The sequence below is a fragment of the Salmo trutta genome, chromosome 38 (assembly GCF_901001165.1).
Source record: "Salmo trutta chromosome 38, fSalTru1.1, whole genome shotgun sequence".
NCBI lineage: Eukaryota > Metazoa > Chordata > Actinopteri > Salmoniformes > Salmonidae > Salmo > Salmo trutta.
In genome coordinates, this window is record NC_042994.1 from 31,684,720 (window position 1) to 31,700,256 (window position 15,537).

The 15,537-nt window shown below is 41.9% G+C and overlaps 1 protein-coding gene across 1 annotated transcript; it reads left to right on the top strand.

Annotated features, from left to right (window-relative positions):
- Window positions 1-8,034: 8,034 nt before the first annotated feature.
- On the top strand, window positions 8,035-14,613 carry LOC115177651 (zinc finger protein 2 homolog). Its single transcript, XM_029738589.1, has 2 exons — window positions 8,035-8,694; window positions 13,349-14,613. The coding sequence occupies exons 1-2, from the start codon at window positions 8,328-8,330 to the stop codon at window positions 14,521-14,523; spliced, it is 1,542 nt and encodes a 513-aa protein (XP_029594449.1). The 5' UTR covers window positions 8,035-8,327; the 3' UTR covers window positions 14,524-14,613.
- The last annotated feature ends 924 nt before the right edge of the window (window positions 14,614-15,537 follow it).

Genomic DNA, 15,537 nt, shown 5'->3' on the forward strand with positions numbered 1-15,537 from the left:
CACCAAATAGGGCTGTCTTCTGTATACCACACATACCTTGTCACAACACAACTGATTGGCTCCAACGCATTAAGAAGGAAAGAATTTCCACAAATTAACATTTAACAAGGCACACCTGTTAATTGAAATGCATTCCAGGTGACTACCTCATGAAGCTGGTTGAGAGAATGCCAAGCATGTGCAAAGCTGTCATCAAGGCAAATGGTGGCTACTTTGAAGAATCTCAAATATAAATATATTTTGATTTGTTTAACACTTTTTGGTTACTACATGATTCCATATGTGTAATTTCATAGTTTTTACTGGTATTGTAAGTATTCAGCCCCTTTACTCAGTACTTTTTTGAAGCACCAATTACAGCCTTGAGTCTTCTTGGGTATGACGCTACAAGCTTGGTACACCTGTATTTGGGGATTTTCTCCAATTCCTCTCTGCAGATCCTCTCAAGCTCCGCCAGGTTGGATGGGGAGCATTGCTGCACACCTATTTTCAGGTCTCTTCAGAGATGTTAGATCGGGTTCAAGTCCGGGCTCTGGTTGGGCCACTCAAGGACATTCAGAGACTTGTCCCGATGCCACTCCTGCGTTGTCTTGGCTGTGTGCTTAGGTTCATTGTTTTGTTGGTTGGTGAACCTTTGTCCCAGTCTGAGGTCCTGAGCACCCTGGAGCAGGTTTTCATCAAGGATCTCTCTGTACTTTGCTCAGTTCATCTTTGCCTCAATTTTGACTTGTCTCCCAGTCCCTGCCGCTGAAAAACATCCCCACAGCATGATGCTGCCACCACCATGCTTCACCGTAGGGATGGTGCCAGATTTCCTCCAGACGTGACACTTGGCATTCAGGCCAAAGAGTTCAATCTTGGTTTCACCATACCAGAGAATCTTGTTTCTCATGGTCTGAGAGTTTTAGGTGTGTTTTGGCAAACTCCAAGCTGGCTGTCATGTGCTTTCATGTCATGTTTACTGAGGAGTGGCTTCCGTCTGGCCACTCTACCATAATGGCCTGATTGGTGAAGTGCTGCAGAGATGGTAGTCCTTCTGGAAGGTTCTCCCATCTCCACAGAGGAACTCCGCAGAGGACCAATAACCATTCTGTTCTTGTTCACCTCCCTGACCAAGGCCATTCTCCCCCGATTGCTCAGTTTGGCCAGGCGGCCAGCTCTAAATCAAATCAAATGTTTTATTGGTCACTAACACATGGTTAGCAGATGTTATTGGTCACATGCACATGGTTAGCAGATGTTATTGGTCACATACACATGGTTAGCAGATGTTATTGGTCACATACACATGGTTAGCAGATGTTATTGCGAGTGTCGTGAAATGCTTGTGTTCAAGTTCAGAAGTAATCAAACAATTAATCGAACAATTCCACAACTTCCGAATACACACAAATCTAAGTAAAGGGATGGGATAAGAATATATACATATAAAATATATGGATTAGCTATGACCTAGCGGCATAGGCAAGATGCAATAGATGGTATGAAATGAGTAATGCGAGATATGTAAACATTATTAAAGTGACCCATGATTTCAAGTCTGTATGTAGGCAGCAGCCTCTCTGTTAGTGATGGCTGTTTAACAGTCTGATGACCTTGAGATAGAAGCTGTTTTTCAGTCTCTCGGTCTCAGCTTTGAGGCACCTCTACTGACTTCGCCTTCTGGATGGTAGCGGAGTGAACAGGCAGTGGCTCGGGTGGTTGTCCTTGATGATCTTTTTTTGGCCTTCTTGTGACATCGGGTGCTGTAGGTGTCCTGGAGGGCAGGTAGTTTACCTAATTTTCTGAATCACCATCATCAGTGACCTTGCTGCCTTGGTAGAGGAATTCTTTAACTTCCTCCACCACTTTTCCCTTTATGTTCATGTGAGTAATTTAGCAGGCACTCCTATCCAGAGAGACTTACAGCATGAGTAATTTAGCAGACACTCTTATCCAGAGAGACTTACAGCATGAGTCATTTAGCAGACACTCTTATCCAGAGAGACTTACAGCATGAGTCATTTAGCAGACACTCTTCTCCAGAGTGACTTACAGTAGTGAGTGCATACACACTGCTCAAAAAAATAAAGGGAACACTTAAACAACACAATGTAACTCCAAGTCAATCACACTTCTGTGAAATCAAACTGTCCACTTAGGAAGCAACACTGATTGACAATACATTTCACATGCTGTTGTGCAAATGGAATAGACAACAGGTGGAAATTATAGGCAATTAGCAAGACACCCCCAATAAAGGAGTGGTTCTGCAGGTGGGGACCACAGACCACTTCTCAGTTCCTATGCTTCCTGGCTGATGTTTTGGTCACTTTTGAATGCTGGCGGTGCTTTCACTCTAGTGGTAGCATGAGACGGAGTCTACAACCCACACAAGTGGCTCAGGTAGTGCAGCTCATCCAGGATGGCACATCAATGCGAGCTGTGGCAAGAAGGTTTGCTGTGTCTGTCAGCGTAGGGTCCAGAGCATGGAGGCGCTACCAGGAGACAGGCCAGTACATCAGGAGACGTGGAGGAGGCCGTAGGAGGGCAACAACCCAGCAGCAGGACGGCTACCTCCGCCTTTGTGCAAGGAGGAGCAGGAGGAGCACTGCCAGAGCCCTGCAAAATGACCTCCAGCAGGCCACAAATGTGCATGTGTCTGCTCAAACGGTCAGAAACAGATTCCATGAGGGTGGTATGAGGGCCCGACGTCCACACCGCTTACAGCCCAACACCGTGCAGAACGTTTGGCATTTGCCAGAGAACACCAAGATTGGCAAATTCGCCACTGGCGCCCTGTGCTCTTCACAGATGAAAGCAGGTTCACACTGAGAACATGTGACAGAGTCTGGAGACGCCGTGGAGAACGTTCTGCTGCCTGCAACATCCTCCAGCATGACCGGTTTGGCGGTGGGTCAGTCATGGTGTGGGGTGGCATTTCTTTGGGGGGCCGCACAGCCCTCCATGTGCTCGCCAGAGGTAGCCTGAGTACCATTAGGTACCGAGATGAGATCCTCGGACCCCTTGTGAGACCATATGCTGGTGCGGTTGGCCCTGGGTTCCTCCTAATGCAAGACAATGCTAGACCTCATGTGGCTGGAGTGTGTCAGCAGTTCCTGCAAGAGGAAGGCATTGATGCTATGGACTGGCCCGCCCGTTCCCCAGACCTGAATCCAATTGAGCACATCTGGGACATCATGTCTCGCTCCATTCACCAATGCCACGTTGCACCACAGACTGTCCAGGAGTTGGCGGATGCTTTAGTCCAGGTCTGGGAGGAGATCCCTCAGGAGACCATGCGCCACCTCATCAGGAGCATGCCCAGGCGTTGTAGGGAGGTCATACAGGCACGTGGAGGCCACACACACTACTGAGCCTCATTTTGACTTGTTTTAAGGACATTACATCAAAGTTGGATCAGCCTGTAGTGTGGTTTTCGACTTTAATTTTGAGTGTGACTCCAAATCCAGACCTCCATGGGTTGATAAATTGGATTTCCATTGATTATTTTTGTGTGATTTTGTTGTCAGCACATTCAACTATGTAAAGAAAAAAGTATTTAATAAGATTATTTCATTCATTCAGATCTAGGATGTGTTATTTTAGTGTTCCCTTTATTTTTTTGAGCAGTGTATTTTCGTTCTGGTTCCCCTGTGGGAATCGAACCCTCAACACTGGCGTTGCATGCGTGGTACTACTACCAACTGAGCCACACTGGACTGTGTTAACGCGTGTGGCTGTTTTATGTTTTTTTCTTCATGAGCTTGGTTTTCTTTAATTGATTTTCAAACCAATTTGGAGGGATGTGTTTGAGCTTGTCAACTTTTTTCTTGCTGGAGAGCAGGGTCATCTGCACAATCCAGGTCTTCCAGGGTTGAGGTGATCTGGTCCATCTGATGCCCCTCTTCCCATTTTTCAGGGTCTGTGTCATAAACCAGTCATTGGGTTGGAGGGGGGATGCATCCTTGCTTAACACCAGTGTTGACTCTGAAACAGTTGGTTACATGCCCATTACAGACAACTTGACAGCAGAAATCGGTGTAGAAAGTCTTAATGATGCTGACTATTTTGGGAGGGATTCCATAGTGGCAAAGTGTTTTCTATAGGGCTATTCAGGGGGCTTTTGTCTTTCAGATTTTATACACCTGATGCGTTTCTTGACATCTTTCCATTGTTCTATTGTCTTCCATGCCCAGAACTGTCTTGCCAGCCTCTTCCATTGGCTGGTTCAAAGAGTAGGTGGTCCTCTCCACTTCCTTGTGGAGGACGGTTAAATCTATTGTTTAGAGATGACGTTAGAACTGACGCTCGGCCTCTGGGTGTTTCAACTTGGCAGAGTCTAAACCGCTTGTTCTTTTTTTCTCCCCCAGTTGAACTTCAGAGACGTCATGCAATAAAATGTTAATTAATTACTTAAAAATCATACAATGTAATTTTCTGGATTTTTGTTTTAGATTCCGCCTCTCACAGTTGAAATGTACCTATGATAAAAAAAATGACAGACCTCTACATGTTTTGTAAGTAGGAAAACCTGCAAAATCGGCAGTGTATCAAATACTTGTTCTCCCCACTGTATATGAAATCTAATTCTGTATCTGACATCGAATTCTATATCTGACATCTAATTATATCTCTGACATCTGATTATATCTCTGACATCTAATTATATCTCTGACATCTAATTCCATATATGAAATTTAGACCTAATTTTGTTTCATGTTGAGACATGATCATATCTAAAATAAGATTTGGATAATGAATGTGTATTTTGTTTTGATTATGAACTTGGAATGTAAACCCTTAGATGCTCATTGTATGATTTGGATAATGAATGTGTATTTTGTTTTGATTATGAACTTTGGATGTAAACCCTTAGATGCTCATTGTATGATTTGGATATAAACCCTTAATGTTCATCATTTGGATATTTAAAAATGAAAATTAACAAATAGATTAATATAATTTACATTTTATTTATTCTAACCTTGAAACCTCTTTAATTTAGTCGTTGTGTTTCATTGAGTTAATTTGTGTAACTTGTCATCAAGCTCAAGGTGTATGAAAATGTGATGACGTTATGATAAGTTGTTGATCTAAAAAAACACTCACTACCTCATGAATGTTCCCATCAGTAATATTAAAACATTCACTACCTCATGAATGTTCCCATCAATATTATTAAGACTCACTACCTCATGAATGTTCCCATCAGTATTATTAAAACATTCACTACCTCATGAATGTTCCCATCAGTAATATTAAGACATTCACTACCTCATGAATGTTCCCATCAGTATTATTAAAACATTAGCTCATGAATGTTCCCATCAGTATTATTAAAACATTCACTACCTCATGAATGTTCCCATCAGTATTATTAAAACACTCACTACCTCATGAATGTTCCCATCAGTATTATTAAACACTCACTACCTCATGAATGTTCCCATCAGTATTATTAAAACATTCACTACCTCATGAATGATCCCATCAGTATTATTAAACATTCACTACCTCATGAATGTTCCCATCAATATTATTCCATGTCAGATCAAATAATGTGCTGATTGTAAAAAGGATTAGATTGTCTGAGTAGAATTAAAATATGAAATGCCCCTAATAAGACGTTCATTATAAAATGTATAAAAATAGAAGTACATCATGTAGGCACATTAGGGGTTAGGTGCTTATTGTGATGTCTGTTTGACTGACTGACTGTTTTTCATTGTCATTCATTAATAAAATATGCACTGACTAACAAATGGTTCTCTTTGTACGTTTCCAAATAATAACAATTATTTGATGAAATAAGTGAAAAATTAACTTTTTGTCTGAAAATATAATATAAAATGTTACCAACTACGTTGCCCACTCTAGACAGCAGATAGCAATGTGCGTCTTTCAGTCGATGCCGTCAGCGTGACTAATAATCTAGTGGACATGACGCGTCAACCAACAACAACCAGGGTTGCCATGTTCGGAATTTTCTAGACAAATTGTGCTACATTGAAAACGATGTGGTGGGTGAAAATGTATTGGTCGCGGATTGCAGGTTTTGGGCCACTTCTAATTTGCACAGCGGCCGCCATGGCATTTTTCTTAAAGATATATACTTTATATACTTCACTGTGACCTGCTGCTGCTGACTCAGGCAGTCTGTTGCTGAGTGAATGAGTGTTGGGAGGGGGCGGGCAAGAAGGGGGGGGCTGAGCGCTTTTTATTTTACTGTTTATTTAACTAGGCACGTCAGTTAAGTCGTATTTACAATGACGGCCTACTTATAAACCCCACCGGGAAAATCCTCCCCTAACCCGGATGACGCTGGGCCAAGTGTGCGCCGCCCGATGGGACTCCCGATCACGGCCGGTTGTGATACAGACCGGGATCGAACCCGGAGCTGCAGTGACGGCTCTAGCACTGCATCGCTGCACCACTCTGGAGCTGAGTCACGTGAGTGAGAATAGAGAGCAGCACGCTCACGTCGTGACAACTTTTTACCAGTTGTCATTATGGAGACCTATTTCCAACCCTTTTCCGTTAAACATTATTGCGCTAGAACTGATTCGCATCAAGAAATAGTGGCGACAAAGCACAGAAAAACAACTTTAGGCGCTCTAGAGCACATTTAGATAAATTCGCTAGTAGGTGGTTTAAACTGCATTCTAATGTCGACTTTTGTTATGGAAAACCAAAGCAAGCGAAGGGTTTTATGCATGCTCAGTGGAACTTTGTAATGGAAATTATGGAACTCCCTCGCGTGCTTCTGTTAGGGGAAAAATACCACAATGAAACTGACATTAAATGTGGAGAATGATAGCCTACATATGCATCTGTTGACAATCAAGTAGCCTATTCATTTCTTATGCCTATATAGGTTACTGTAGCCTATCATTTCTTATGCCTATATAGGCTACTGTAGCCTATCATTTGATGCAATAAATATGTTGAAATATCACTGGAGTCATTACAAATCAATTTGTGCCACTTGTGTAGCGTACTTGGAGCTGGCAAACGAATACAAAAATTGCCTATAACTTCAGTTTATTGTTGTTGTATAATTATGTTATTATACAATTATTGATGGCCATGTTTAGTTAATGACATTGGAAGTTATCAATTGCTGAGCAGCTGTTATTAGAATGCTGTTATTAGAATGCATTCGATTGAAGGTAAAAGTCAGTCAGATTAGGCTACAGGTCAACCACCAAAAAACTGGCTGTTGTTGACAAGGTTATGCCTATTCAGTTCATATGCATATTATTAATACGACCCCATCCTCAGTAGCCTATTCCAGCATTTCTTACCTCGAAATCGCCTCACTCTTCACGTTGAATAAATGAGTCTGTCTATTTGAACTAAGTTGCTAAATCGATCATTTTACATATTGCCTAGGTTACTGTAGGCTATCTGAAATTAGATGTAGGCCTATCAAGGACTATAGGCTACCTGCATCTAGCTAACCAACCCATGGCAAAGTTTAATTACAATCATAAACCCAGAGTTTTGTCAGTAAATCTATGCCTGTTGAAATGACAAACGGTTTGTAGTCTTAACATCTGGGACATAATAACGTCACAATTGCCAGAAAATTGCCTAATATTCGTTTTTTTTTTTAAATTCATCCAAGTGTTTCTTGCACAGAGGTTGAGATCCTCTGTCCAACTTTCATCCCTCAAACTCTCCTGTTGGATTTATATATAGTTATGCACATGCCATACGGGATTTATTTACAATCATAGCAGACAAACGAGTTAAATCGAAATCCATTGATGGAAAATTATATGGCAAATTTAATGAGGGCGAATTATAATTTCTCTTGCGACATCATTAAATTCATTTCAGTCACCTTAGCTCGCAATAATTATTGTTTCAATGGAAAACCGAATGTTGCTTCTTGCATCGTTACAAGTTAAATTGATATTGCTACTTAAATCGCTCGATAACGTCATGGAAAAGGAGTTTGACTAAATCTGGCAAATCCGATGTTGCTGCGAAATGCTTTTCATTTTTTAGAGAGGGGGGTCGTTTTCAGGTCTTCTGGGCGGGTTTTGAGTGGCCATTATTATAGATAGAAATAGACCTGGCAACCATAACAGCAGCTAGTCAGCCACCATTGTTCAGCAACCTCGGTAGCTTGCTAACAAACAGCAGAAACATGGAGCCCTTTAGAGACTATCGGTGATTATTAGCCATTTTGTTTTCAACTCACTTTCGTCGCATCTACCAGTTACCCCATTTCATAGCATATTTACGTTGTTGTCAGTCAGCTAGCTGGATGGTTAAATTACCACTAGGCTAGTCGCTAACGGTAACTAGCTAACGTTAGCTCGATAACATCCCCGACTATGAGTTCCCTAAACTACTCCCTCCCTGCTAAAGAAGAGGAGGTCGGATGGATGGAGACAGAAACTCTCGTGAAAGAGGAGAAGGAAGAGGAGGATGTCACAGTAAAACAAGAAGTAGAGGGTGAGGCTGTTACAGTGAAAGAAGAGGAAGAAGTTACAGTGAAAGAGGAAGAAGCTTTCAGAGTGAAAGACGAGAAGGATGTTACCGTGAAAGAAGAGGAGGAAGAGAAACAAGACGATGCGGTTTTTGGAGTGAAAGAGGAGGCGGCGATGACAGTGAAGGTAGAGGAAGACGTTTTTAGAGTGAAAGAGGAGGAGATGACTGTCTCGTTGGAGGAAGAGGAGACTGGAGATCTCATTAACACCAGTGAGTACTGTCTCAAAAACGGCTAAAAACGTTGAATATGTGTGTTTTTTTAAGGGGAATTGTACTGAAATTGTACAGTTGCATATGTTGTTATGTACTGTGGGGATTGTTAAAGTTACAAATACTGGGGACCACCAAAAAAACGTAACGGATTAAATGCATTCTAACATTAAATATAGAGTCCTGGACAGAGTCTGCTACATATGTAGATGGAGTGGAACATCATAGAGTCCAGGACAGAGTCAATTCTGAATTCAACTAAGGATAACCGTTGAAGGTGGCTTACCTCTTAGCCAGCTAAGTTTCTATGGCAACAAATCCTTCAACTCAAATCTTCTCCCAGGCAGGTTAAGGGCCAATCAGGAGGCAGGCTAACTCCACTTTATCCTGACTCAAGTGTATGAGCTGCGAGTTAGCCTATTCCAGCAGGGCAACGGAAGCACTTCTTACCAAAAAATCACCTCACTCTTCATGTTGAATGAATTAGTCTGTCAATTTGAACTAAGCAAGCTTCTAAATCGATCATTTTACATATTTCCTAGGTTACTGTAGGCTATCTGACCAATCAGGGGGCAGGCTAACTCCACTTTATCCTGAATCAAACATCTGAGCTGTGAGTTGTGGACCAATCAAATCAAGTTCCCTCCGTCTCAGGCAATTTCAGCCAGGACAGCATAGAAATATATTTGGGTATCGCAGATTGTTCTGGCCATTCTCACATATAAACTTCATTGGGAGGAAATGGTGTTTGACATGGTTTTTGGGTAGTTCCAAGAAATGGGTGCCTTTTTGGACATGCTAACTTTTAAGTAATAAACTTTAAAATGAATCCTACATGATTCCACACCAGGATAGAAGCCATGTGTAGTAGTGATTCCACACCAGGATAGAAGCCATGTGTAGTAGTGATTCTACGCCAGGATAGAAGCCATGTATAGTAGTGATTCCACACCAGGATAGAAGCCATGTGTAGTAGTGATTCCACACCAGGATAGAAGCCATGTGTAGTAGTGATTCTACACCAGGGTAGAAGCCATGGGTTAATAATGTCTAGTAGAGATTCCACACCAGGGTAGAAGCCATGTGTAGTAGAGATTCCACACCAGGGTAGAAGCCATGTCTAGTAGTGATTCCACACCAGGATAGAAGCCATGTGTAGTAGTGATTCCACACCAGGATAGAAGCCATGTGTAGTAGTGATTCCACACCAGGATAGAAGCCATGTGTATTAGTGATTCCACACCAGGATAGAAGCCATGTGTAGTAGTGATTCCACACCAGGATAGAAGCCATGTGTAGTAGTGATTCCACACCAGGATAGAAGCCATGTGTAGTAGTGATTCTACACCAGGATAGAAGCCATGTGTAGTAGTGATTCCACACCAGGATAGAAGCCATGTGTAGTAGTGATTCCACACCAGGATAGAAGCCATGTGTAGTAGTGATTCTACACCAGGATAGAAGCCATGTGTAGTAGTGATTCTACACCAGGATAGAAGCCATGTGTAGTAGTGATTCCACACCAGGATAGAAGCCATGGGTTAAAAATGTATTGTAGAGATTCCACACCAGGGTAGAAGCCATGTGTAGTAGTGATTCCACACCAGGATAGAAGCCATGTGTAGTAGTGATTCCACACCAGGATAGAAGCCATGTGTAGTAGTGATTCCACACCAGGATAGAAGCCATGTGTAGTAGAGATTCCACACCAGGGTAGAAGCCATGTGTAGTAGTGATTCCACACCAGGATAGAAGCCATGTGTAGTAGTGATTCCACACCAGGATAGAAGCCATGTGTAGTAGTGATTCCACACCAGGATAGAAGCCATGTCTAGTAGAGATTCTACACCAGGATAGAAGCCATGTGTAGTAGTGATTCCACACCAGGATAGAAGCCATGTGTAGTAGAGATTCCACACCAGGGTAGAAGCCATGTGTAGTAGAGATTCTACACCAGGATAGAAGCCATGTGTAGTAGAGATTCTACACCAGGGTAGAAGCCATGTGTAGTAGTGATTCCACACCAGGGTAGAAGCCATGTCTAGTAGAGATTCCACACCAGGATAGAAGCCATGTGTAGTAGTGATTCCACACCAGGATAGAAGCCATGTGTAGTAGTGATTCCACACCAGGATAGCCCAACATGTTGGGGGCATCTCAGATTGTTTTGGTCATTCTCAGATAAAAACGTAATTGGGAGGAAGGATGTATGACATGTTTTTTACATTTGTATCACAAACAGTTGTTGAGAAAATCAGGATGAAAGTGGCCATTTTAGACCTCTACATGCCTCCTGTCAGACCCCATGACCTCTGACCCCTACATGATACAGACAACATCTAGTCATTATACTGTCAGACCCCATGACCTCTGACCCCTACATGATACAGACAACATCTAGTCATTATACTGTCAGACCCCATGACCTCTGAACCCTACATGATACAGACAACATCTAGTCATTATACTGTCAGACCCCATGACCTCTGACCCCTACATGATACAGACAACATCTAGTCATTATACTGTCAGACCCCATGACCTCTGAACCCTACATGATACAGACATCATCTAGTCATTATACTGTCAGACCCCATGACCTCTGAACCCTACATGATACAGACATCATCTAGTCATTATACTGTCAGACCCCATGACCTCTGACCCCTACATGATACACACATCATCTAGTCATTATACTGTCAGACCCCATGACCTCTGACCCCTACATGATACAGACAACATCTAGTCATTATACTGTCAGACCCCATGACCTCTGACCCCTACATGATACACACATCATCTAGGTGTCGTTATACTCCCTATAGTGTGCTCTAACATATGGAGTATGTCTTGATTCCGAAATACATATTGTCATGTTAATTTATTCAGCATTCAAATATTCATGTTATCTCAAAAGTCCTCTTTTTTTTATTTGGTTCATTTGAAGGCATATTGTTTGTCACAGTGTATTCCACAAATAGGCCTACTTCACATGCCCGGAGTGGGCTCTCTTGTTCATTTTGAAGCTGTGCTTCATTTTATGAGCTTCACCAACACAGTGAATGTGAAAATGCATTAAGAAAAGGGACCTCTCTCTGTTGACGATTGCACATTCAGCAAATCACCAAGGAGGGATGTGATTGGTTAATGACCTACAATGTACATTTCCATGTATAAAATGGGTGATATCTTCAGAGAGTGCCCACTCTGGAAATGTGACCTGCTTGAAAAATATTTCGTTGAAAAAAACAAAATCTAAAAAGAAGCTAAATCATAATTTTCAGATCTTTTTAATGTTGAATAAATGAATGAATGTTCATATTTGAAAGCTCACTATAAGGCAACTAGATTCAGCCGCAGGACAATTTTATTTTTTCTTTTTTTTCTTGAGGGGAAGGTCAGGGTGCCGGAACTTAATTACAAAGAATTTGTTGACTGCAAGAAGCCCAAACAAATCTAATGTTTGACTAGAACATAATAATTTCAAACCTTGCTTACATCACGTCGTGTCTCTCTATTATGCGTGTGAATACTTAGGAACAGATTTCTTAAATTACAATCACTTGGAGCTGATTTTTCTGGTGTTTTTTTTGTCTTATGTCCAACAATAAAACAATTATATCTATATTTATTATTATTATTATTTATTTATTTTCTCTGAAAGCTTGGTTGGGACAAATAAAAACACCCGTGGGCCAAATTTGGTCCACGGGCCGACAGTTGGGGAACCCTGCTATAACTAGCGTAAGACACCGAGATGTTGTCCGTATCATGAACGGTTCACAGATCATAGGGTCTTAAAGGAAGCATGTATAGGTCTCCCAATTAAGTTTCTATGTGAGAATTGCCAGAACAATCTGAGATACCCAACATATATTTTGGGGGTTTGTCCCGGCGCGGAATTGTCCTCTCGCAAAGATTGCTTAACATCTTCCGCTTCGTATGAACAATATTTGAGGCAGTGGACTGATGAAATGATAGGGTTGCTTTGTCTTACCTTGCTTCAAGGGGCTGGGTTACCAGAGCTACATTCAGGAAGAGAAGCGCTTCAAGGGAGGGGCCGTAGAGCTAGCCGGCAAATAAGCAGGGGGAGGCGGGAGGTACACCGGGCCACTGGAGAGTCAGAGGGTAATCCGATGGGTATTCCAGAGAGAGAGGTATGGCGAGGGAAATCCCAAATAAATACATTCCCAAGGCAATAATCCAGAGCTGGGTCTGGGAACCAGGAGGCCAGCAATCAGAGGAAGAATCTAAACAGGTAGAAGTGATCAAAGCAGCGCAGTCCAGACTCAGACGTTGGCAAACAGCCAATTAGCAAGCTTGCTAGCACTATTAAACCAAGGTTGTAAAAGTCACAAAACTCCCTTAGGCTTAAAAGTTGACAAAAACAACAGGCCGAAAAGTAGACAAAAACAAACAGAAGAAGATGAATCAAAGCTAACAGGTAAACACTGTTAACTAAACAGGTACCAGGCATACGCGGCAGTCAAACACGACGCCAGCAGATGTTCTCGTTTACCCGCATAACACCCTACCATGACTACTGCCATCCTACCACTACCAGGACTGTTTCACAACCATAAATACTTTAAGCACACATTTCTTCAGTAAATCTAATTTTTGAGTTAAATAATATGTTTGTCTTTGGCAGGAGAGAGAACGGACTTTCATTCTGACAGTGGGAAGAGTCCTTCAGAGGAACCAGAGACATCCAACCCAGCAAGACGACACTGCTGCTCCCAGTGTGGAAAGAGTTTAACTCAGTTAGGGAACTTGAAAATACATGAACGAATACACACAGGAGAAAAGCCTTACCAATGCTCCCATTGCGGGAAGAGTTTTACCCAGTCAGGGTACTTGAGAACTCATATGAGAATACACACAAGAGAGAAACCCTACCAATGCTCCCAATGTGGAAAGAGTTTTACCCAGTCAGGGCACTTGAAAGAACATAAGAGAACACACACAGGGGAGAAGCCTTACCAATGCTCCCAATGTGGGAAGCGGTTTACCCTGTCAGGACACCTAAAAGTGCATGAAAGAACACACACAGGTGAGAAGCATTTAGCAAGACCACACCACTGTTCCCACTGTGGAAAACATTTTACTCAGTTAGGGAACTTAAAAATACATGAACGAATACACACAGGAGAAAAGCCTTACCAATGCTCCCATTGTGGGAAGAGTTTTACCCAGTCAGGGTACTTGAGAACCCATACGAGAATACACACAAGAGAGAAACCCTACAAATGCTCCCAGTGTGGAAAGAGTTTTACCCAGTCAGGACACTTGAAAGAACATAAGAGAACGCACACAGGGGAGAATCCTTACCAATGTTCCCAGTGTGGGAAGCGTTTTACCCTGTCAAGTCACCTAAAAGTGCATGAAAGAACACACACAGGGGAGAAGCCTTACAAATGCGCCCAGTGTGGAAAGAGCTTTACCACATTAGTTCAATTGAAAGAACACAAACATAAACACACAGGGGAGAAGCCTTTCCACTGCTCCCAGTGTAGAACAAGTTTTACACAATCAGGAGGCCTAAAAATACACATGAGAATGCACACAAAAGAGAAACCCTACCAATGCTCCCAGTGTGGAAAGCGTTTTGCCCGGTCAGGGCACATGAAAGAACATACGAGAACACACACCGGGGAGAAGCCTTACCAATGCTCCCAGTGTGGGAAGAGTTTTACCCTGTCAGGGCACTTAAAAGTGCATGAAAGAACACACACAGGGGAGAAGCCCTACCAATGCTCTCTGTGTGGAAAATGTTTTACCACATCACAGAATCTTAAAGTACATGAGAGAATGCACACAAGATAGAATCCTTACCACTACTTCCAGTGTGGACATTGATATTTTACATCACATGAAGAGGGAGTGGTTACAAAATTGATTGGACAACACCTAGTAAGCAATACTATACACATTAAAAAGCGTAATACTGTAGATATGTTATTATAAAATTAAACTCAAAGCTAGAAGCATCAGAGCTCCTAGAAAGGTAGTTCTACCCTTAAATATGACTGGGCAAAGCCATATTAAAGGTTAGAACTAATATGGCTTTGCCCAGTCATATTTAAGGTTAGAGCTAATATGGCTTTGCAGTCATATTTAAGGTTAGAGCTAATATGGCTTTGCCCAGTCATATTTAAGGTTAGAGCTAATATGGCTTTGCAGTCATATTTAAGGTTAGAGCTAATATGGCTTTGCCGAGTCATATTTAAGGTTAGCGCTAATATGGCTTTGCCCAGTCATATTTAAGGTTAGAACTACCTTTCTAGGACTTCTGATGCTTCTAGCTTTGAGTTTAATTTTATAATAACATATCTACAGTATTTCACTTTTTAATGTGTATAGTATTTCTTACTAGGTGTTGTCCAACCAATTTTGTAACCACTCCCTCTTCAAATTAGAGCTGATTGGAAAAAGCTGTTCAAAAGAGAACAATGTATTAACATTTCTTTGTACTCCCTGACAAAGGCCATGCAGCTGAAACGCATCTGATTTTTAAAACTTTGTTTCTATTGAACATGCCATACAAATAAAGTCATTTTAATTAATTAGATGAAGAGTGCCTTGGTCCTCCTTTCTTTTTCATGACCAATTTACCCCTTTCACCAAAGAGTACCTTCTGTCTACCAAAATCTACTATGGTCTACCTTAGGAGTGCTTCCCTTCCTCCTCTTTTCACATGACTGAGAATACAGATATGCATCTGTTGGTCACAACTGCCTTAAAAAAAAGGGTAGGGTGTGGATCAGAAAACCAGTCAGTATCTGGTGTGACCACCATTTGCCTCATGGGGTGCGACACATTCCTTCGCATGGAGTGCTG